We start from the raw sequence: 26033 nt of genomic DNA, 5'->3' as shown, positions 1-26033 counted from the left end.
GTGACATGGTGAGGTCTGATATCTGAGGTGAGAGGAAATAAGAAACCATTCCAGTTCTATTTTGTTGTTGTTATTTGTTTATTTGTTCCTCATTTTAAGTCCTGGTTTTCATTTTATGGAAGGGATGTTAGGTAATGTGTCCCTTAGAGGCAGTAGCATGTATCCTTATCTATCCCCAGGAACTAATGGGGTACTCCAAAGTATTTGACAGCATGAATGCATGAACATATGTATGAATGTACTTCAGAGACTAAAATTCTGGAAGCTTCTCTATGATCCACGCCCTTTGAAAAGCTCCTGTCCAAGGTTTATTATGAAAGATAAAACCAGGGACTTGAAGAGTGGAATATTTTTTATTCCTCTTTTGTTCAAACTTCACTATGTTTGAGCAGTGAAGGACAATGAAAAGAGGAGAAAGGAGAAGAAAGGAAAAGATGGAGGAATTGGGTAAAACACTCTGGAATGCTGCATGCATGGTAAAAAGAGGAAAAAAGTTCAAGACTCCAGATGGTCATCAGAGTGGCATTACCACTAGCTCTCTCAAGGCTTCCACCCCCATCACTTCAAATCCAAATCTCTTCTCTTTTAAGAATAATGACAATGTTGTACTGATGACATGGATGAAGACTAATCCAGTTTAAATATCAATTTTGCAAAGAAATTTTAAATTAAAAACAATTCTATCCAAATTCCTCATTCCCATGGCTAGTTAAACTTTTCCAGTTCTAAATTATAGCACAAGAGAGAGCAATATTTATAGCTGACTTTGTCATTGTGGGAACACATGTAACCTCAGCCTCAATGGATGCTGGGACTTGAGAGGCAAGCTGGCATAAGGGAGCTAGAGGGAAATGTGAACCAGCCTACTTGTGGTTGTCTTTGCAAAGGCATTTAGCTTTTAGGTCATTTTTATTGCAACTAGCATCCAGTTACAGTGATGTGACCATGGGGAGCTTAAGAACAGAGCATTGCCATTTGATTTTATTACTGTTGCCTATATGTTGTAAAATGGATGAGTTTGATGCCTAGACCTTTCAGTACATGATTTCTTTTGGAGGCATGATAGTCTCAGATCCTTTCATAAATGCCATCTAGTCATCCTCATTCAGCCATTTGGTGGAAGTCTATAAAATTATAAGAGATGGAGTTAAATGAAATACACATTGGATTTTAAAAGCTGCACCTAATTACCCATGAATATCTCCCCAGAGGTCTCTTTTTAGTAGCACAAGAAATATCTCTTTTAGGCTTCTGGACAATAGTAGCCATTACAGTCCCTTATAGGGTAAAATTAGAACTTAAGTAAAATTTGGTCATTTTATAGAATCCTAAGGAGACTATGATGTTTCTGGTTATCAAAGAAGATTCTGCAAATCATCTATGCTGTTGACACCATGACATTTTAGATCCTGAAATGTAGCTAGACTCACTGCTGCTATAAATCTAGCAAACTGAAATCTTTTCAGAGGTAAAAAATACAAGAAGAAGAAATAGTTTCCAAATCTAAAAGTAACAAAATTTGACAATTTCTACCAAGAGAAAATTAAGAAAATAAATGAGACTTTTTGTTTGATCTTGATCATAACATGAAGAATGCTGCCCCTGAGAAAAAGTGGCTTGAATTCCCCTCTTTAATTGCTCAGCAAATAGAAAATGTTTGTGAGCAGTCAAGGAATAATAGCAATTAAAAGTTAATCCTAGCATTTAAATAAGACCTGATCAAAACCTGCTACTGGAAATCCAGGACTTCCCTTTTAAAATCCTTCTTTTCAAAGGTTAATTTCAACAGAGGGTTGGATTCTTAGCGTTCCTTTGCAGAAATATTTCGATTAAAGATAGGAATTTGTGCCTTTGGCTGAATTACCCCTGACATTTCTAAATTAAATCCATTGTAACAGGAATGGCTCTTTCTACCCTGGAACATATCGAACCTGGAGTCAAATCCTGGTTTAAATCTAACACCCTCTAGTAATTCCAAAACTTTCCCAAGCCATCTCTTTGAGAGACACATGGAGGCAAAAATAAGAATGCATTTTAGACAATAATTTGCCAAAAGTTCAGCAAGTTGGAAAGATCTTGAAACCCCTCAAAACCTTGATGAAAAATTTCTGAAATAGAGCCTTGTGCTACTAAAACGTCTAGATGCCCAGTTAGACACATTAGCTATTGCAGTTGAGTCAGCAGTAGTGGTTCCTAAAATGCAATTGCAAAAGAGTTTTGTTAGGCCTCATGAATCTAAGATACTATTAAAGTCTGTCCAATTTGTTGTGCTCAAGGGGTACCAAAATACTACACTGTTAATTTGCCTTAACCTTTTTGTAATTTGAGGAGTAATTTGGTTTGTTTTCATTCATCAGAATCCCAGCAAACCCTAAATGACAAAATGTTACAGAGGCCAGGTCAAATCTGGCAGGTTTAGAGCATGATGATAAATGAGAGATACCTTCTAGCTATCCAATGAGTGTGTGTATCTGTGAAAACTATATCATATGAACCTTTGAGGTCACTGAGCCCAATTCACGGCCAAATCCCAGGATCCCCTCAACAGCAACCCTTGACCTATTGTTTTGAAGTCTCTGCTTAGATACCTCAAGTGATTCATTGTACCTTGGCAGAGCGGAGAATATTAATATTAATTAATAAAAGTAAGTTTTATTTGCTCATTTATGATGAGCTGAAATCCTCCTCCTGCTAACTTCCATCCTATAAATGGAAGAAAATAAATGGTGTACAGTTTTCAAAAATACAGGCAATGTTCTTTTGTGCTTGCTCCTTCTCCTTAGACTTCTTACAGAATTGCTTAACTTGCATATTTACAGAATCCATTAAAAGCAATGCCAGATGTTGATAGGAAGAGCAGCATGGCAATGCATCTCAAAGCTAGAGAGTGATAAATTTTGGCAATATGCATGGTGCTTGGAAGCATAGCATGTGGGGCAAGACCACCCCATTTTGAATCCCAGCTCCGCCTCTTACTAGCTGTGTATGCTCTGATGAGTTACTTAACCTCACTGTGCTTCAATAAAATGGAGCTATTACTATCTACCTCATAGTGTTGGGAGGACCAAAAAAGCCATCTCTAAATTATTTAGAACAACACCTTGCTTATAAAAGTAATACTTTGGCTCAATGTGAGGAAAAGTGGCAACAATCAAAAAAAGAAAAGTAGATTTCCTGGCACAGATAGAAATATGAACAGAAGTGGGATACCTGCTTTTTAGGATTGAGTGTGTAGTCCTGCATCATGTACCTGTTTGAATTAAGATTGAATTAAGGCATCTCCCAAATTTAAGATCTCAATCTAACTATAATAATTCAAAGCAAATTCATGGAAGATCAGGCTTATAACACTTGTCCTGTAAAGATTTAAAATATGTAAGGATTGGCAACAATGATACCTTATATAGCTAACGTTTCACCTCATGCTTTAGGCCTTTTTTATTTGGACTTTGTGACCATTCAGAAATGGAAAAATCCCTGTTGATGGGAAAGAATGGCTTGCAGAGCCAATGAAGAGTCCCAATGCACGTACTTCGTGAGCTTCTCATTAGGAAGCTCATGGTGCCTTCATCTGGGAATGGTAAACGGCCACATCTGTTCACACCAGCAGGCCTGGCAGCTATAAAATTAAATGTTCTGAAAGAAACAAAGCTTCATTTCTTTAAGCATATACTATAATTCATCAACTTTGCCACTAATTTTGGCTTTTTTTCCTTCCCAGAATACAAAAATAGCAATAATATTATTAATAAAGATATTCCAAACTGTCCTTTATTTTTCATGCCACTTTGGCAGAATCTGTGGACATCCTCTTTCAACAACTTGTCTAGAACTCTCAGCAGTTTCAACTGATTTAACACTCCCACACTGGGCCTTTGTGGTGTCATCAGGCTGAGTTCTTTTCCTTGCAGCTGCATTTCCAAATAATTCCATCCATTCACTGGATTCCACATGTGGCTTCTGATTTCTCAGGTTTGGAAATAGGCCTCCCATGAATGAGATAATGAAGGCTCCCATGGCTGGCTGCAAGGTTCCCTTTTAACAGTGGATTCTTAAGACTCTAAAATATTCTCCAGCATTTGGCATAGCAGACAGTCTACAGCAGCTATCTGGCTTTCTAATAAGCAGAACAGGTTGTTTCAGTGCAAGAAGGAGCTGTGGTCTGAGGTTGGGTGTGAAGTTTATTTTCCATCTGTTACTGAGAGATGTGTGAGTACCTGAATGGGAATGAAAAGTTACGTCCTGCAGCTTTTCTATTGAATTACCAGTCAGTAACCTTTTTCTAGTGAAAGGTATTATAAATTAGGAATGTGTTCTTAATTTTCTATGGTTTATTTTCTTCTCTTATGCCTGTCAAGACAGAACCTTGGAACTTATAAATTGTATAGTATCATTAGAGGAGATACAAATGATGAAGATTCCAGATTAATCCCTCTTCTTAGAAACCAGACAGAAGGAAGGCAATCTGCAGCAAGCCAACCTCAGTTTCTAGACAAAATGTGGTTCATCTGAATTCTTATTCTCCAAATGGCTGCAATTAGCAGTACAATAAGACATGCCTGTGGTACGCACAGCTACGTCCCTTTAGAATCATTGCTGCAATTTATATTCACCAAAAGGCACTCAAGGACGCTATATGGGGTCCTGTTTTTAACAAGGCCAATATTAATACTGCCAAGATGAAAGGTCATGAAAAAGAAACATTGGATGTTGAAAAGCCACACACAACCCAAGATCCCTGGTCTGAGGGAGTTTGATGTAAGCCTATTTAGCAGTGCAGTTTTATGTTTTGGTTTGTCTTCAAATTTAGCATAATGCTCCATGTGAGTAGAATAATCTTTCACCAAATAATGCCCGGTAATTTTCTTGATTCTCATTAGTTCCTCTGTTGTCACTTGTTCATCCTTTCTGTCTTTATATTGCAGGTCTGTTGCTGGGCTCAAGTGAAGATTATGAAATTACAAAATTTCCCCTGTGAAAATCCCCCAAGCAAATCTGAGAAAATATTTAAAAGAAAAATGAGTCATATTATGAAAATTGGTTAGTTATAACTGGGAAAATAATTCATTTAGAGAAATAATGTTGTGATGGTTGGTTGGTCAGTAGCTAGCCCCATCCACAAAAGCCTACCTTTTATATTTCCAAACTATCAATACTTCAGTAATTCATTCAATCTACAGCTAGTTATTGAGTACTTGCGGTGGGCCAGGCACTGTGCTGAGCTCTGAGGACTCTATAATGGGTAAAACACTGCCACTGTCCTCAAAGAATTTACAGTTTACTGGGGAGACAACAAGCACCAGACAACTGGGGGATAATAAGGTAAACTGTGTTTCAGAGGCAGATTCAAAATCTGGATCTTCTCTTCTTATCTTTATGGCATGGTTAATCAAAATGAGTCTTTATTTCCTGGCCCAAGCTCATTGCTTTTTAGAGAACAAACTTGTAAGACTGTTAGCCTTTACTGGTGATCATTGAGAATGGGAATATTATTAGAAGACTCAGGACAGGGAAATATCTTCAGGTTTTCAAAAAGACTAAGATGTCATTTCTATAAAATATTAACTAGTAAGGTGATGTCAATCTCAATTAAGCTTTTAGGAAGCATTATTGAAGAAACAGTTGGTGAGCACCTAGAAGTAAAAGCAGAGATTACTAGGGATTCACCAAAAAGTGATGAATTCCTATTTTGATAGGGTTACTTGATTAACAGAACAGAGAGAAGCAATTGATGGAAATCTAAATTTTACCAAGACAGTTGACAAAATCTATCATTATAACATTGTGTATAAACAAACGATGGGATAATATGGTACTGTTTAAAGTACAGTTAATTCAATTGAATCAACTTTTTAAAAAAAGCAAAGTCTCTAAGCTTATAACAGGGTTCTGTCCTAGCCAATGTTTATCATGACTTGGAGAAGATATAGAAGGTATGCTCATCCAATTTGAGGATGAAGAAAATCAAATATGGAGGATTAGAGAGTATCAAATGACAGACTCAGGAGCTCCAAAGATTTTCACAGGCTGTAAGGAAACAGACAGATCAAAGCTATTAGAAAGAAGATGAAAGATGTGGATAATAGATTAAAATTATCTAACATAAGGATAACGTTATTCTCAAAGTAGAAGCTGTAATAAGTGTAAAAAGAAATATGTGTAGAGCTAAATTTTATAGCTCATTTTTGAAACAGGGAGCTAAACTTTTCTTTACATTGTGTGCCAGGAAAAACTGAAGCGGAAGGTTGGACACTGAAACACATTCTAATTACTGAATGTCAAGGTTAATTTCAAGAGAATTTTAGATATCAAAACATATTCTAGTTACTGAATTTCAAAAAGTAAGTCATCTTCAAGTGGGAAGAATCAGGCTGGCTCAGTTTTCTCTCTAGTGATGCTCACTTCTCAAAGACAAAGGATACTTGTCCCCAAATTTGAGAAAATGATAGTGACCCAAGAATCTTAATTTCAGCCAAGTTGTTGAGAAAGAATAAAGGCAGAACCTTCATTCTGAGACATGAATGATGTTAAGAAAACTCACTCCTCTGAATTCTCCTTGAAAATAAAATATCCAACTAAAGGATAATTTAAAATAAAGAACTCTACTTGGGAATGTATGAAGAAAGGACTGAGTTGTTTTTTTGTTTTTTGTTTTTAAACATCTTTATTGAAGTATAATTGCCTTACAATGGTGTGTTAGCTTCTGCTTTATAACAAAGTGAATCAGTTATACACATACAATATGTTCCCATATCTCTTCCCTCTTGCATCTCCCTCCCTCCCACCCTCCCCATCCCACCCCTCTAGGTGGTCACAAAGCACCGAGCTGATCTCCCTGTGCTATGTGGCTGCTTCCCACTAGCTATCTATTTTACATTTGGTAGTGTATATATGGAAAGGACTGAGTTTGAGCATTGAATTCATTTAAACATAAACCTACGAATAATACATTGGTGGATGAAGAATAGAATAAAAATGTTATAAACTCTTTAGACTTTAAGAAAATAGTTTATAAACATTTGGAATTAGGGAAAAGATACATAATTGTAAATTGAATAATCTATTTTGGTTTTAAAATGTTTTAGATCTATTTTTGTTAGTTTTTGTTTTTAATTAATGGCCTTTTTTTTAAAAAAGTAGTTTTAGGTTTACAGAAACATTGAGCAGAAAATACAGAGTGTTCTCATATACCCCTCCCCTTAAACACAGTTTCCTCTATTTTTAACATCTTGTATTAGTGTGGTTCATTCGTGACAATTGAGCCAAAAATGATAGATTATTATTAACTAAAGTCTGTAATTTACATACGAGTTCACTCTTGGTGTACATTCTATGGGTTTTGACAAATGTATAATGACATGTATCCACCATTACAGGATCATATAGAATAGTTTCATTGCCCTTAAAATCTCCTGTGTTCCATCTATTCTTCCCTCCCCACTCCATCCCCTGGCCCACTTTACAAATACTGATCTTTTTAATGTTCCATAGTTTTGCCTTTTCACATAATTTAAAGCAGTAATTTAATTGATACTGTCTAAAATTGAAACATATAGTAAAAAATTCATATGACTCCATCCCTAAGAGTTTTCATTTCTTTTTCTTAACTTTAGAAAAAATTGTCTCCCAACTGAACCAAGATGGCGGAGTAGTAGGACGTGCTCTCACTCCTCTGGTGAGAACACCAGAATCACAACTAGCTGCTGGACAGTCATCGACAAGAAGACACTGGAACTCACCAAAAAAGATGACCCACATCCAAAGACAATGGAGAAGCCACAATGAGATGGTAGGAGGGGTGCAATCACAGTAAAATCAAATCCCATAACTGCTGGGTGGGTGACTCACAAACTGGAGAACACTTAGACACAGAAGTCCATCTACTGGAGTGAAGGTTCTGAGCCCCATGTCAGGCTTCCCAACCTGGGGGTCCAGCAATGGGAGGAGGAATTCGCAGAGAATCAGACTTTGAAGGCTAGCAGGATTTGATTTCAGGACTTCAACAGGACTGGGGGAAACAGAGACTCCACTCTTGGAGGGCACACACAAAGTAGTGTGTGCATAGGGACTCAGGGGAAGGAGCAGTGACCCCATAGGAGACTGAACCAGACCTACCTGCCAGTGTTGGAGTGTCTCCTGCAGAAGTGGGGATGGATGTGGCTCACTGTGAGGACAAGGACACTGGCAGCAGAAGTTCTGGGAAGTACTCCTTGGCGTGATACCTCCCAGAGTCAGCCATTAGCCCCACCAAAGAGCCGGGTAGGCTCCACTGCCTCAGGCCAAACAACCAACAGGGAGAGAACCCAGCCCCACCCATCAGCAGACAAGCGGGTTAAAGTTGTACTGAGCTCTGCCCAGCAGAGAAACAGTCAGCTCTACCTACCACCAGTCCTTCCCATCAGGAAACTTGCAAAAGCCTCTTAGATAGCCTCATCCACCAGAGGGCAGACAGCAGAAGCAAGAAGAACTACAATCCCGCAGCCTGTGGAACAAAAACCATATTCACAGAAACATAGACAAGATGAAAAGGCAGAGGGCTATGTCCCAGAAGAAGGAACAAGATAAAACCCCAGAAAAAAAACTAAATGAAGTGGAGATAGGCAACTTTCTAGAAAAAGAATTCAGAATAATGATAGTGAAGATGATCCAGGACTTCGGAAAATGAATGGAGGCAAAGATTGAGAAGATGCAAGAAATTTTTAACAAAGACCTAGAAGAATTAAAGAACAAACAAACAGATGAACAATACAATAACTGAAACTAAAAATACACTAGAAGGAATCAATAGCAGAATAACTGAGGCAGAAGAATGGAAAAGTGACCTGGAAGACAGAATGGTGGAATTCACTGCCGCAGAACAGAATAAAGAAAAAAGAATGAAAAGAAATGAAGACAGCCTAAGAGACATCTGGGACAACATTAAACACAACAGCATTCGCATTATAGGGGTCTCAGAAGGAGAAGAGAGAGAGAAATGACCGGAGAAAATATTTGAAGAGATAATAGTTGAAAACTTCCCTAACATGGGAAAGGAAATAGCCACCCAAGTCCAGGAAGCACAGAGAGTCCCATACAGGATAAACCCAAGGAGAAACACGCCGAGACACATAGTAATCAAATTGGCAAAAATTAAAGACAAAGAAAAATTATTGAAAGCAGCAAAGGAAAAATGAAAAATAACATACAAGGGAACTCCCATAAGGTTAAAAGCTGATTTCTCGGCAGAAACTCTAAAGGCAGAAGGGAGTGGCATGATATACTTAAAGTGATGAAAGGGAAGAAAAACCTACAACCAAGATTACTCTACCCAGCAAGGATCTCATTCAGATTCAATGGAGAAATTAAAACCTTTACAGACAAGCAAAAGCTGAGAGAATTCAGCACCACCAAACCAGCTCTATAACAAATGCTAAAGGAACTTCTCTAAGTGGGAAACACAAGAGAAGGACCTACAAAAACAAACCCAGAACAATTAAGAAAATGGTCATAGGAACATACATGTCGATAATTACTTTAAACGTGAATGGATTAAATGCTCCAACCAAAAGACACAGGCTTGCTGAATGGATACAAAAACAAGACCCATATATACGCTGTCTACAAGAGACCCACTTCAGACCTAGGGACACATACAGACTGAAAGTGAGGGGGTGGAAAAAGATATTCCATGCAAATGGAAATCAAAAGAAAGCTGGAGTAGCTATACTCATATCAGATAAAATAGACATTAAAATAAAGAATGTTATAAGAGACAAGGCAGGACATTACATAATGATCAAGGGATCAATCCAAGAAGAAGATATAACAATTATAAATATATATGTACTCAACATAGGAGCACCTCAATACATAAGGCAACTGCCAACAGCTATAAAAGGGGAAATCGACAGTAACACAATAATAGTGGGGGACTTTAACACCTCACTTAAACCAAAGGACAGATCATCCAAACAGAAAATTAATGAGGAAACAGAAGCTTTAAATGACACAATAGACCAGATAGATTTAATTGATATTTATAGGACATTCCATCCAAAAACAGCAGATTACACTTTCTTTTCAAGTGTGCACGGAACATTCTCCAGGATGCAACACATCTTGGGTCACAAATCAAGCCTCAGTAAATTTAAGAAAATTGAAATCATATCAAGCATCTTTTCTGACCACAATACTATGAGATTAGAAATGAATTACAGGGGAAAAAATATAAAAAACACAAACACACGGAGGCTAAACAATACGTTACTAAATAACCAAGAAATCACTGAAGAAATCAAAGAGGAAATCAAAAAATACCTAGAGAAAAATGACAATGAAAATATGACAATCCAAAACCTACGGGATGTGGCAAAAGCAGTTCTAAGACGGAAGTTTATAGCTATACAAGCCTACCTCAAGAAACAAGGAAAATCTCAAATAAACAATCTAACCTTACACCTAAAGGAACTAGATAAAGAAGACAAACAAAACCCAAAGTTAGCAGAAGGAAAGAAATCATAAAGATCAGAGCAGAAATAAATGAAATAGAAACACAGAAAACAATAGCAAAGATCAATAAAACTAAAAGCTGGTTCATTAAGAAGATAAACAAAATTGATAAACCATTAGCCAGACTCATCAAGAAGAAGAGGGAGAGGACTCAAATCAATAAAATTAGAAGTGAAAAAGGAGAAGTTACAACAGACATCGCAGAAATACAAAGCATCCTAAGAGACTACTACAAGCAACTCTATGCCAATAAAATGGACAACCTGGAAGAAATGGACAAATTCTTAGAAAGGTATAACCTTCCAAGACTGAACCAGGAAGAAATAGAAAATATGAACAGACCAATCACAAGTAATGAAATTGAAACTGTGATCAAAAATCTTCCAACAAACAAAAGTCCAGGACCAGATGGCTTCACAGGTGAATTCTATCAAACATTTAGAGAAGAGCTAACACCCATCCTTCTCAAACTCTTCCAAAAAATTGCGGAGGAAGGAACACTCCCAAACTCATTCTGAGGCCACCATCACCCTGATACCTAAACCAGACAAAGATACGACAAAAAAAGAAAATTACAGACCAATATCACTGATGAATATAGATGCAAAAATCCTCAACAAAATACTAGCAAACAGAATCCAACAACACATTAAAAGGATCATACACCATGATCAAGTGGGATTTATCCCAGGGATGCAAGGATTCTTCAATATATGCAAATCAATCAATGTGATACACCATGTTAACAAATTGAAGAAGAAAAACCATATGATCATCTCAATAGATGCAAAAATCTTTTGACAAAATTCAACACCCATTTATGATAAAAACCCTACAGAAAGTGGGCAGAGAGGGAACCTACCTCAACATAATAAAGGCCATATATGACAAACCCACAGCAAACATCATTCTCAATGGAGAAAAACTGAAAGCATTTCCTCTAAGATCAGGAACAAGAGAAGGATGTCCACTCTCACCACTATTATTCAACATAGTTTTGGAAGTCTTAGCCATGGCAATGAGAGAAGAAAAAGAGTAAAAGGAATACAAATTGGAAAAGAAGAAGTAAAACTGTCACTGTTTGCAGATGACATGATAGTATACATAGAGATTCCTAAAGATGCCACCAGAAAACTATTTGAGCTAATCAATGAATTTGGTAAAGTTGCAGGATACAAAATTAATGCACAGAAATCTCTTGCATTCCTATACACTAATGATGAAAAATCTGAAAGAGAAATTATGGAAACACTCCCATTTACCATTGCAACAAAAAGAATAAAATACCTAGGAATAAACCTACCTAAGGAGACAAAAGACCTGTATGCAGAGAACTATAAGACACTGATGAAAGAAATTAAAGATGATACAAACAGATGAAGAGATAGACCATGTTCTTGGATTGGAAGAATCAATATTGTGAAAATGACTACACTACCCAAAGCAATCTACAGATTCAATGCAATCCCTATCAAATTACCAATGGCATTTTTTACGGAACTAGAACAAAAAATCTTAAAATGTGTATGGACACACAAAAGAGCCCAAATAGCCAAAGCAGTCTTGAGGGGAAAAAAATGGAACTGGAGGAATCAGACTCCCTGATTTCAGACTATACTACAAAGCTACAGCAATCAAGACAATATGGTACTGGCACAAAAACAGAAACAAAGATCAATGGAACAAGATAGAAAACCCAGAGGTAAACCCATCCACCTATGGTCAACTAATCTATGACAAAGGAGGCAAGGATATACAATGGAGAAAAGACAGTCTCTTCAATAAGTGGTGCTGGGAAAACTGGACAGCTACATGTAAAAGAATGAAATTAGAACACTCCCTAACACCATACATAAAAATAAACTCAAAATGGATTAGAGACCTAAATGTAAGACCAGACACTGTAAAACTCTTAGAGGAAAACATAGGAAGAACACTCTTTGACATAAATCACAGCAAGATCTTTTTTGATCCACCTCCTAGAGTAATGGAAATAAAAAGAAAAATAAACAAATGGGACCTAATGAAAGTTAAAAGTTTTTGCATAGCAAAGGGAACCACAAACAAGACGAATAGACAACCCTCAGAATGGGAGAAAATATTTGCAAACGAATCAATGGACAATGGATTAATCTCCAAAATATATAAATAGCTCATGCAGCTCAATATTAAAAAAACAAACAACCCAATCCAAAAATGGGCAGAAGACCTAAATAGACATTTCTCCAAAGAAGACATACAGATGGCCAAGAAGCACATGAAAAGCTGCTCAACATCACTAATTATTAGAGAAATGCATATCAAAACTACAATGAGGTATCACCTCACACCAGTTAGAATGGGCATCATCAGAAAATCTACAAACAACAAATGCTGGAGAGGGCGTGGAGAAAAGGGAACCCTCTTGCACTGTTGGTGGGAATGTAAATTGATACAGCCACTAAGGAGAACAGTATGGAGGTTCCTTAAAAACTAAAAATAGAATTACTGTATGATCCAGCAATCCCACTATTGGGCATATACCCAGAGAAAACCATAAATCAAAAAGACACATGCACCCCAATGTTCATTGCAGCACTATTTACAATAGCCAGCTTATGGAAGCAACCTAAATGCCCATCTACAGATGAATGGATAAAGAAGATGTGGTACATATATACAATGGAATATTACTCAGCCATAAAAAGGAACGAAATTGGGTCATTTGTTGAGACGTGGATGTATCTAGAGACTGTCATACAGGGTGAAGTAAGTCAGAAAGAGAAAAACAAATATCATTTATTAACGCATATATGTGGAACCTAGAAAAATGGTACGGATGATCTGGTCTGCAGGGCAGAAATTGAGAAACAGATGTAGAGAACAAACGTATGGACACCAAAGGGGGAAAGCGGCGGGGGGATGGGGGTGGTGACGTGATGAATTGGGAGATTGGGATTGACATGTATACACTGATGTGTATAAAACTGATGAGTAATAAGAACCTGCTGTATAAAAAAAAAACAGTGCCTTCTTGATAAAATGTTTAAAAGAAAAATAAATTGTCTTGCATAAAGAAATACTTATTTGAAGTTCACAACTAACTTCTGTTTTAATTATTTTCCTTTTTAAAGGTCAAAATATATTTTTATATTGTTAGTTTTAAAATAGTATGCATAGTATGATTATATTTCTACTATTTTTTTCCTGAATATATCTATATATTCATTTACCCAACTGCACATATACAGAGCTATATTTGGAATCATGTTTAACAAATATCATAAAGTTGTTCTGGGGTATTGAGATTTTGGATAATTTGTAGCTGTTTTTTGGTGATTTATTTATATTCTTCATATATATGTCATGTGCATTTCTATTTTTAATAAGAATTATTATTTTTAAAAAGCAAATAAAATTTATTGAAATAAATGTAATGAGATTATGCAAAATTTTTAATTTGGGTCAAAAATGTATCTCATAGCTACAAGAAGTTTGGGGATTTTTGGGGCTTGAGCCACTTGTTCTCCTTGAATGGCCCTGCAATAACCCTTTCTCTGCTCAAAAAAAAAGGAAGTGAAAGCTAAGAAACTTAAAAATACTTTTAGTATAGACAAAAGTGAGCTTAATGAGTGTACCTCAGAATTTAATAAAACAATAGACTGTATTAATAATGTCAAAATGAGAAAGTCCCTATGTGCTCTAAAGACCACACCTGGAATTTCTGGATGCAAATACAAATGTTTTCAGAGAAAGAACTAACAGGTAGTTGTTAACATGGAGAAACCATGGAGAGAAATAATTTGATTTGGTGATACAAAATCCTCCTGAAAGGACTCTCCACCATCAATGTCTAGGTACAAGTTGGTCCACCTTTTGGCATGGATGTTGTGGTAAGAACTCCAACTTCAGGTGGGTTATAAGAGTGAAAGAGCTACATGTCTCCAAAATGTTATCCATTTTAAGACCTAGGTTTGGAAACAAGCAGTGATGACGTGATGAGCGCAGCTTTTCCACAATCAGATAAAGCCATTGAAAGCCATATTGATGCTACCTTGTGAATCATCACCAAGTGTGAACCACCAGCATTTCAGCAAGCAGTTGTTCGCCTTCATCTCTCCAAATGTTTGGGAAGATTTTTCTTCCCAAGGGGCAGTGGTAGAAGAATGGGGAAAGACTATGTGCTAATTAAGATGTATATTTTTTGAAGGATGCTTTTCTGATTGATGCAAAAAAAAAAACACATTGTGTGCATCCCAATATTTCTTCTTAGAGTCTCAAAATTCAAACTGAGGAAAAATTTAACATGTGTGTGTACATAACATATGCAAGTGTATGATTAAAGGGCAATGTTTGTGAAGCTAATTTGGAAATGTTTGCTTCTATGTCTCTATCTTCTACACCCTGTACCTCTTTCTGTGTAGATTGTGGAGCTTTATAGCTCAAAGCGGTCTTAGCAATCATTTAATCGAACCACTACATTGAACCAATGAGGAAAATGAGGCTCAGAAAGGTTAAGCAACTTTCTCAAAGTCACATAATTGGTTCCTAACAGTGATGATCCTAAACATCAGTACTCTTGACTCCCAGCCCAGAGGCTTTTTTAGCTCATATCAGAGACTGAACTATCTGTGCCTTTATGGTCCCTCTTCATATTGGCTTTCTGATATAGTACAATGCTTTGGGCAAAAGCCTTTTTCAGTACATACCTGTCACAGACATTTTGGATAAGCTACAATCTTTGTCATTCTCCTGTTTTTGTGTCTATATACTAGAGTGAGGTCCTTGAGGTTCTTTGCAAAAACCATTCATCTTTCATCGTCCTCTGTTCAAGGAAACATATGATTTAAAGAAATTCATGGGGGTTTTTTTGTTTGTTTATTTATTTGCTTGAGAATATTGAGTAGAAGAGAGGAGCCTTTCATAGGTCAAGGTTCTGGTTTGCAAACAATAAGATCCATTCTGTCTGATTTAAGCAGGTTTAAGCAGTAAGGAATTTACTGCAGAATATTAATTAGCTCATATAATCTCCAGGAAGACTAGAGGCTTGTATGCTACACAATTTGTATGCTACACAACTAGGAACAATGAAGCCAGGAAAAATGCCTTTTAGACAAGAAACTATTCCAGTAAAAATCATGCTGCCACTGCACACCACTTAAACTCTCCATCAGCCAGGCCTCTACTGCACAGGGAACAGAGATCCCATCCCTTTACAACCATTAGAACCGCTTTCATTGTGGTGAAAGGGCTCCCTTCAGGGGTCCCTGGAGCTTCCAGAGCAGTTAACTCTCATTTTCAGGAGGTATCCACAACAACTTCAAGACCTCTGCACAGAGCATGACTATTCAAAGAACAAAATAATGGAGCCTAAGAGACTGGTTCTGGGCCATGAAACCTCATCATGAGTTTCTCTTGATTCTTTGAAACCCCCTATCTGCAGCCTGAGTCAAACCCCCAACCTGCAGCCCTCTCAAGTGTGTTCCTTTCTCAGACCCATCACATTCACAAAGGATGCCCTTTATGGTGCAATGGAAGGGCTTCTGTCTAGATGGGTTTCTGTTTCATTAATGGAGACATTCACTAGCAGTGGTGTTGCATATGCATAAGAATTCAATAAAGTTTTTCTAATGACATTGTTTAGTTAAACAGGCACCTTTGTATTTTGCGGGTGTGGGGGTGCTGTGGTTAACCTGGAGCATATTTTCTAAATTAAAATAATAAGCATACTTTATAATTATCACTGTTGGTCGTCCCAACTTTGATGAATTTACATGAAGTTCCTATCATTCATGGTTAAAGATGGTTGAAAAAATAATAGCTGAAAAAGCTTTCCTAAGGTCAATGAAGACTTCCTGGTCACAAAGTTCTCTTCTGAGGGAAAGTTAGGAGATCCACCAGAGATGATAACATCACAGTACTGTACATCAAGTGAGACTTGGAAATAATACAAAGGGATATGCTTATCCTGGGCTGGATTTTATTCAAACACCATGCAGATGACATATCTAAAATGTCTAAAACGATTCTCAGCAAAGAATGATGTAGATCTGAATGCATTCCAGATGGGAACAGGGTTTATTTACTGGACTCAGAAGCTGAAGAGAATTTAAATATATTTGCTAAAAAAATAAAAAAGGAAGGAAAGGAAAAAGACAAGAAAAGATATATAGAGAGGAAAATTCTAGGGCTGAATTTGTAGATAATTTCTGCTGTGAACTGAGTATACATGTTTAAAAATCTGTCATCCACCTAATCACACAAACCTGTGTTTTAAACCTGTTGTCTCTATTCAGTCACTTTTTGGCTGATCGATCCTTCAAAATTTGACCCAATCTCTAAAAGAATGTTTTGATTAGGAATACTAACCTCACTGGAAGATTACTTTGTTCTTTTTTTTAAGTTGTCAGTTTCTTGAGCCTCTGGGAACACAAGATGAAGCTGAACTTTAAAAAACAAAAATCTTAACTATTCTGTTTGCTAATCCAATTTGTTAGAACTCATTCCATTCAACTGAGTATTTGGAAGCCTCATTATCAATGGTATTATCTCAGAACACAAGACAAAATTTCTGACATATAATTGGAATCCAGTATGCTCCACAAAGAGTGCCAGATACATTTTTTGATAGAAGAAAGAAATGAGTGGCAACAGTTGGTGAGGTAAATTCACTTCTGAATAAATAATGTATTTACCGTCCATACACAAGTTTTGACATCAATTCATTACAAAAATATGTCGTCTCATAGCCCACAGGATGGCAAATGGAGATAGATTAATATAGATCCAGAAAGACATGAAAGGGCATTTGTACAGGTATTGAATATGGCCGTTATTAAATAGTGTTTCTTTTTTTTTTTTAATATTTATTTATTTGGTTGTGCCGGGTCTTAGTTGCCGCAGGCGGGCTCCCCAGTTGTAACATGCGAACTCTTAGTTGCGGCATACATGTGGGATCTAGCTCCTTGGCCAGGGATTGAACCTGGGCCCCCTGCACTGGGAGCACAGAATCTTAACCACTGCACCACCAGGGAAGTCCCAATAGTGTGTTTCTATTATGTGATGTCATCAATGGGAGTTTGGAGGTGGATGGGCAATTGTTGGTTTGAATAATAGTAGAAACCTTATGGACAGTTTCCTCCCTTCCTGTTACTTGTGAGAGGCTTGAATTTTAAAGAGAACCTTGAATGAATATACAAGAGTGGAAAGATATTCCAAGTCTGACAGAGAAACCGAGAGTTGGCGCAGAAACACTTATAGCAGAAAATGCACATATTAGTCAGCTTTGCTGCAATAACAAACTATCTCAGCAACTCACAAAGATTTATTTCTTGCTCTCATCATATATGGGCTACAGGCAGGCTTGCCTGGGCTTAGCTTCATGCATTTTCTCATCCTAGAACCCAGGCTAAAAGAGTAGCTCTCACCTAGGAAGTGTTATTCTCATGGAGGGAAGGTTGTGGAAGAGGGTGAGCAGAAACTTGTGATGCCTCTAAAGCCTCTGTTCAGAATGCACACACTGATATTTCTACCTACTTTCTATTGGTCAAAGCAAGTCACATGGCCAAGCTCAACGTCAATGGATGAGGATGCATATTCAACCCACTGAAAGGCACAGAAAAAGGTGTGGGTGAATAATTTTATCACAGGGAGGGAGAGAATAGTTGGGAATAATCTAATCTACCACAATGTATTGAGAAGAATTGTTTTAATAGACCTGATGAGACAGGATGGGGCAATAATAAGGGTTAGATTATCTAGGGCTTTTTCAAAAACAATCTGGAAATACAGGAGAAGTTTGTCCTGGTTTGGAGAGCAACCTCAAGCAGGGTCAACCAGATAGAATCATAGTTAGAAGTGGTGATTTGTCTTAGATACCTCAGGACTCTTCTTTCCTTTCCTCATCCCATCTTAAAACTTGTAGTCACTTTATAAGCTCCCAACTCACAGCATCAAATCTTACTTAGGATGAGGACCTATCAAAGTGAGACATTCACAATGGTCTTCAAACTTAGCATTTTGAGGTTCTCTCCAAATGACAGTATATATACAGTCACATTGACAAATTAAACATTTAATATAAATTTAACCATATCTTGAGCAGTTTTTTCATTTTTTAATGTAATAGGGCCCTGAAAACAAAAGGACCTGTCTCAACTTCTGACAGGCTCAGCCTAAGAATGTATCTGATAGTGTACATCTAGTGGAAGAGTATTTTTTCAACAAAATTTTATAGGGATACCCAGTGGATAGAAATGTTACATTCTGATTTAGGCAGCACAAGGGAAAGTCCAGAGTTACCTCCACTTTCAACTCCATTCTCCCCTGCTACATCTGAGGACTGCTGAGGAAGCCCTATCAATTTTTGAAGCACTGCTGGAACACCACTGCTATAGGTTTCTGATAAGGCCTAATGAGTCACATTTTTTGGAACTTTTAAACAGTCCCCAGTTTGGTCAGAAAAGGGAACAGAGGTCTAACCCTGGAATACATGGCTCAATGGTTGATCAGGGAAGTATTTGGGAGCAGGAAGCATTTCTGCCATCCCAGGAATCATGCCACATAGGAGGCTACTACTCATAAGGTAAACTGTAATGCAAAGTACCAGAGAGGGAGTGAAGAAATCTCTTAAGTAGGAAAGAGAGAAGTATCTGTGCTTGATATAAGCGAAGGCAAAGAGGAAGGAGAGTGGAGGAAATCAGAGCAGGGTTGGTAGTTTGATCAGCATGGAATGAAAAGGAGAAGGTTCTGACATTCCCACACTTAACAAATGTCGAACTCTTCAGCTCAGCTCTCTATGCTTCCATGGGACGGATGCCTCTGCGGTCCTCAGTTCAGCTGCTCAGTTAGTTCTCCATATACAAATGATGGTGAGACATTCATATACAGGAAAGAGCATTCCAACCGGTGTATCTTATTTAAAATATAATCCTGCCTTTTATAATGGCACATAAATATCTTTTTTTTTCTAGCATAAGAGAAGAAAGAAATATAAACTTCTTAATCCTAGTCAGGTACCCCATCAGTGCCCTGCTACCAAACAATAACTTACTCAACCATTTATTTCATTAAGAATGGCTAGATTCATTTATTACAATTTATTGATCACTGTAATGAAGATGATGTTGATGGTGATGTTAGCTAATAATTATCAAGCCACTTATTGTATGTGTAGTACTTTACATTGATTACCTCATTTAATCCTCACAATAACCGTGAGAGACACGTATTATTATTATCTCCATGTATAGGCAAACGAGGTTAAAAGATGTCTCCATGACATATTACCACCAAGTGCTGAAGTGTGGATTTGAATTATACCGTCCCATGAAAGCTTTACAACAATGCTGTAAGATGAGTATTATTATTCTTATTTTACAGACAAGCAAGCTGAGGTAAGCAATTTAACCAAGATCCTGCAGCTAGCTAGTAAGTGGTAGAGCAGAAAGGTAAATCTGGAATTGCCTAACTTCAAAAGCCATGTTACAGGCTACATATCAGTGTAAGTAAAATAATTTTACAGGGTAGAAGAATAATCATCAGTTTATATTTACATCTCTGCTCTGCCACATATTAGCTAGATAATATTTAGCATCAATTTCCTCACCTGTAAAGTGAAGACAATGATATGCATATTATACTTCAGGTTCTTGTGACAATTAATTTAAATAATGACATAATTCGAATGTTGGTGCATTTAATGTTGTCCCAGAGGTCTCTGAGACTGTCCTCACTTCTTTTCATTCTTTTTTCTTTATTCTGCTCCTTGGCAGTTACTTCCACCTCACACTGGTCAGAATGGCCATCATCAAAAAATCTACAAACAATAAATGCTGGAGAGGGTATGGAGAAAAGGGAACCCTCCTACACTGTTGGTGGGAATGTAAACTGGTACAGCCACTATGGAGAACAGTATGGAGGTTCCTTAAAAAACTAAAAATAGAGCTACCATATGATCCAGCAATCCCACTCCTGGGCATATATCAGAAGTAAACCATAATTCGAAAGGATACACGCACCCCGATGTTCATTACAGCACTATTTACGATAGCCAGGTCATGGAAGCAACCTAAATGCCCATCGACAGAGGAATGGATAAAGAAGATGTGGTACATATATGCAATGGAATATTATTCAGCCATTAAAAGGAATGAAATAATGCCATTGGCAGTGACATGGATGGACCTAGAGATTGTCATACAGAGATGCAGTAAGTCAGAAAGAGAAATGCAAATATAGTATAATATAGCTTATATGTGGAACCCAGAAAAATGGTACTGATGAACTCATTTGCAAAGCAGAAATAGAGTCACAGATGTAGAAAACAGACTTGTGGTTACCAAGGTGGGAAGGAGGGTGTGGGATGAATTGGGAGATTGGGATTGACATATATACACTACTATATATAAAATAGATAACTAAATTATATTATTTAGAAAAAATATGCAAAGAGATCTGTAAGTTGTTCACTGTTACAGTAGTACAGACTCTCTGTCCAGGAAAAAGACTCAGTATCAATAGATGCAAATTATTTATCAATCAATAAAATATGATTAGCATTTTACTATTCATGAAATAATATGAACAATAAAAATCAAAGCCAAAAAATTCAATGCAAGATATAAAAGAGAATAAAAGAAAATATACCAAATATAGACATTGATTGTCTTTGGTTGTAAACTAAGGGTGATTTTTTTTTGCCCCTCTTCATGCTTCCCTTGTATTCTCCAAGATTTTTTATTATGAATATGCATTCTTGTAGTCATAAACAAAAACTTAATATGCTTCATTAAAAAATTATTGCAAAGGCTCAAAAAATAAACAAACAAACAAATAAATAAATAAAGACATAAAGTCTTGCTACAAACTAAGCTCTTTATAAGTGTTAGCTGTCTCTCTTCCTAAAATTATTCTCCCCCCCTACTGTCCCCTACTACATATGTTAATTTACTCTCACAAGATTCCACCAAGCAGATGTGCTTGACATCTCTGCATATAATTTTAGTTTACTTCCCTGGGTCCTTCTCCAAGGCATGTAATAGCAGTTTGGAGAGCCCTGATCTTTAGAAGGGCTGCATATTATTTTTTCCAATATTCAAAAACATATGTGAATACCACAGAAAAATTATTTTCAGTACTAACAATGTTACAACATAGGAAACCACACCTGTGTACCATTAGATTAGAATGAAACTTATCAGAATCAGAATTCCTATGGATTCCTGTGACCCATTAAATAAAGGGTACTTAGATGTTTTCCTGGTTGGTATTGTATTCTCTCTGACACAACTGTCCAGTTATGCCAAGTTGTGTAGACACAACTTATCTTAATGTTTATCTCAGATGAAAATATTTGACTTTTAGCAGTCTCAGTCTGAAATAAAGCAAAAGAAAACAAGTACATACACACACACACACACACACACACACACACACACACACATAATTTATAGGTTTAAATAAAATTACTCTGAGAGCTCATAAACAAGAGTGATGAATGATCCATGAGTCATTACAGAGGTCATTTTGGCTGAACCAGGACCATGTAATTAATTTTAAGAAGAAATGGCTCTTGAACATAAAAAAATATGAGGAATAAATATTAACTGTGTGCAATCAGAGACATCTCTGATGTATTCAGTTTGATTTAGTGTCATCCCTTATTATCTACATATAGGGCCTTAATCTCCTCAATTAAGGATTATCATTCTTCATTCAAGAATTGTATTCAACAGAAGCACTGGGGAATCATTAGCTCAATAAAATAATAGTCATGTATATGGGGCTTAATGAATAAAAGGAGATATTCATTAATCTCTTTTTGAGCATCAATTATTTGTAAGAACTGTGCTGAATCCTAGGCATACAAAAACAAACAAAGCATTATCTTCCCCCAAGAAATTTACAATCTAGTGGGAAATTCAAATGCATAAATTGATTATTACAACATATAAAGTGCTCACCTAATAGACCTAGGCACAATGGGCACCCAGACCATGTCACAGCCATCACGTGGTTGAAACATAAAACAGAGCTTGTTGCTGACAAATTTACTAGCAGAGAAGCAGCAGAACCACGTGATCCTCTAGGTTCTAGTTGTGTCGTGGGGTGGTGTGCCTAGGCCAGCCACAGTGCGATAGGACAGACCGTGGGAGTCTGCCCCTCAAACACTCTTCATATTTATAAAGGGAGGGGCTCTCTAGGTGACTATGTAACAGTGGGCTATTCTGTAAGGGAATGGCCTTGTTATAAAGGAGCAGCATACAAAGATTGGGCACTACATCCATCTGTTCTTCAGGGGAGTTACTCATACTTGCTGAGCCAGCAACTTGCCAAATTACAAAGGAGAAGACTATTAACCTCAAGGGCCATCTGAACTTGCTTCTTGTTCTAGAAGTGCAGAGAAAAGCATGGAGATTCAGAGAAGGCTTCCTGGAGGAGGATGTTGGTATTGAGTTTTGAAGGAGTTAGCAAAACGAGGAAGGGGAAGATCATTCTGGTAAAGAGAAGAGCAAGTAAGAAGGAATAGCAGGAAGGACACAGCATAGCATATTCCTGGAACTGCAAATGGTCCAGCGTGGTTGGATAAGAGTTAGTAGTGAAGCTACAAGGCAAGTGGATGCCAGACCAGTGCATCATGCAGTTTCTAATAGCTCAAAACAATAAGGAATTTACCTGCATTTATTCTTTCTATTTAGCCTTTACTTGCTGATGTTGGGGAAAAGGGATCACTGAATAACCAAGTAAACAAAGATGACAAATCCTGCCTCTTAAGTTTAAAAGCCACTGGTCTAGGTGTAAACAAGAAATATTCGGATGCATATGTACAGACAGAATATTCCTGTTCCTTATCTAGATAAAAACAGTTTGCTAGCGGAAAGGGAGAGGAGGGAGACCAAGTAGAGAGAAGAAACCTTCAACCCTCAAGAAGATAGCAGGAGGGTCCAGAGACAGGGAACTAAGTGGATGTAAAACAGAACTGAGAGTCCAACCTAACTATTCAGGGTTGCGGTGACCTGAATCTTTTGTTTCCATCTAATGAGAGCTGCCAATCAACAGTATCCCATCACCCATTGATTGTACAGTAGGAGTAAAGCCCTCTTGTCCCCTAAGGCTATGCTTGACTCTTCAAATAGCTCACACCTTTAAGAGAACTGCACTTTTAAGAGCTTGGGATATTATAATTTCTAGGTCTCAGTACTCCCAGAGAGATGGGGATGGTATGGAAAGGAGAGAGTTTCCAATGGTCAAAGTGGAACTAAATATGTGGTAATGTAACAGAGAAGAACAAACCTGACTCCATATTGGATCTGTTTCTTTAGCTCTAATCCCTGTGCTCTGTTGCCTGAGCTTAGTCATGCTGGCTCTGCACTTTTGTAGAAGAATGTTGCCTAGAGCCTGAAATATATATGATACATCATTCTCAGGGCTCTGGCCTTTAAAGGTATAATAATTTTCCATTCATATAGAAATAAAAAGTTTCAGAACAGAAAATAATTGTTTTGTTGGAGGTTTATAGCATGGACGGCTGCAAGAACAAAGGATTCCTGCACAAAGAAGTTTGCAACAACCAGCTTCACTGCCTCCCCTTTTAGTATAAAAGAAGCCTGAACTCTAACTCTGATAAAGTGGTTCTTTGGGACACGAGTCCACCATCTTCTCAGTCTGTTGGCTTTCCAGCTAAAGTCACTATTCCTTGCCCCAACACTTCATCTCTTGATTTATTGGCCTGTCGTAGGGTGACCAGTAGAGCTTGGACTCAGTAACAGTAGAATATCAGATACAAAGAATCCATGAGAGGCTGTGATAAGTTGGAAAGACTAACATGTTCATTTTCCAGAGTGAAATATCCAAAGTAAAGCAGGTATAGACAACTATAAGGAAGAACAACCATGGTATGAAATCATGACCAAAACCAATAAGACTCTAGAAATCCTTTAATACCTGTAAAAATCTGCATTGCAAAGTCCTCTTTTTATTTATTTGTTAAAAACACTGAAAACAACAAGAATTTTTTCTTTAGAAGCCTACATAAATGTATTTTTTAAAAGAATTATTAATGTCAATTTCTTCTGTTATTATTTTAGTATTACGTAGTATAAATATCATTAAATGAGACTCCAAATTCTGAATTATAATATTTTAACCTGTGTCTACTGCACTGACATTAGCCTTTTGGGATCAGTTTTTTTTTTTCCTTCCTGATTATCAGAGTACTGAAAATACCTTAAAAGAAAGGAAATACAAATTTCAGGAAAAAATAGTAAAAAAAAAAAAGCAGGAGAAAATCATATGTCATCCTACCACCACAAAGAAACTAGTTTGCACATTGTTAATCTCAGGGCTTTATTCTTTCCATTTTTTTACCAAGTAATATTTTTTCATATAGTTAATAATCCTATTAATACAAATTTTCTTTTACTCTTAACTCTATGTTATACCAAAACATTTGTACATGTTCTTGAAACCAAGAAAGAGTCTATTTTCTAAATTTGTTTTACTGGTCGTTTTAATCATATACTTGTTTCCACATCCCCAGGCAGACAGCAGGAACGGGGTGGAATTACTGGGAATGGGACCAACCCCTGGGGATGTAACAGTACTGGAAGGAAGGGACTATACGAAAGTATGCCCTAGTTAAATGAAAGGTTCTTTAGTGGGAAGCAGGCTTTTAAGAATTGTGCCTTGGATAACAAATAGAGCAGACATTTTTATTTAGTCTGGAGCTAATCTTAAGGGAGAATTAAAAGGAACATAAAGACAAAATTCCCTGTGTATGTTACCAAGTCCAAGCTCACACTGCTTGCCACATGACAGGCCAATAAATCAAGAGACGAGTTGTTGGGACAAGGAATAGTGATTTTATTTGGAGAGCTGGCAGATTGAGAAGATGGTGGATTAGTGTCCCAAAGAACCATCTTGCCTCAGTTTGGATGCTAGTTTTTTTCATAGAACAAAGAGGGGGGAGGTGAGGAGGTAAAGTACAAAGGGGATAAATTGTTGCAAATATCTCCTGGTTCCAGCCAGACTCTGAACCTCTGTTAATTTCTTCTTTCCTGCAGCCATTCACAGGTGGGCCTGGTCAGGATGTTTTCTGTGAGCTAAACAAAGGTATTTTAGCTTAATGTTCAGGCATGGGAGGCAGGGTTCCCAGAGATGGGCCATTATGTATACTTTAAGCTATAGGTAACATCCCTTTAGTGATTAACTTGTAGCAAAAGCACTAGAATACAAAGGTTAAAGCAAAAGAAACAGATCCAATATGGAGTCAGATTTGTTCTTCCCAATACATGCGCAAGGAAAATTACCTACCTACAGCAGTGCTTTCCTAGATGTCAAAACCAATGCTGTGGTTCACACAACTGGTTCTGACTAGCTGAAGCTGATAAATGACTATGAATGTTGAGCTACCCCAGCAGACTAGATTCTCAATGAAGCTAACAGAAGACTTTTTCCTGACAAGTAAAAAATGGGACTTATTTTAACAATTAAAATTAGAGGTAGGGGGGCTTCCCTGGCGGCACAGTGGTTGAGAATCTGCCTGCCAATGCAGGGGACACGGGTTC

General features: G+C 37.2%; 1 protein-coding gene and 1 pseudogene across 7 annotated transcripts in view; one reads left to right on the top strand and one right to left on the bottom strand.

Annotated features, from left to right (window-relative positions):
* The window catches only part of FBXO4 (F-box protein 4), a 354502-nt gene that overhangs the window by 42845 nt on the left and 285624 nt on the right, over positions 1-26033 (bottom strand). The window contains exon 7 of one of the 6 annotated variants that reach the window (XM_082382437.1): positions 11326-25561. The exons of the other annotated variants lie outside the window; for them this stretch is intronic. Coding sequence (XP_082238563.1) covers positions 25534-25561 — 28 coding nt within the window. The 3' untranslated portion in view covers positions 11326-25533. Of the gene's footprint in view, positions 1-11325; positions 25562-26033 lie in introns of those variants that run through there. 6 annotated transcript variants of the gene reach the window in all.
* Positions 25529-26033, top strand: part of LOC309624397 (cytochrome c pseudogene) — an 18506-nt pseudogene continuing 18001 nt past the window's right edge. The window contains exon 1 of the transcript XR_014249924.1: positions 25529-25967. The product of XR_014249924.1 is annotated as a cytochrome c pseudogene (transcript). The remainder of the gene's footprint in view (positions 25968-26033) is intronic.

Source organism: Balaenoptera borealis (genome assembly GCF_965194805.1).
Source record: "Balaenoptera borealis genome assembly, chromosome: 2".
In the NCBI taxonomy this organism is placed as follows: Eukaryota; Metazoa; Chordata; class Mammalia; order Artiodactyla; family Balaenopteridae; genus Balaenoptera; species Balaenoptera borealis.
This window is presented reverse-complemented; position numbering and strand designations above follow the sequence as displayed.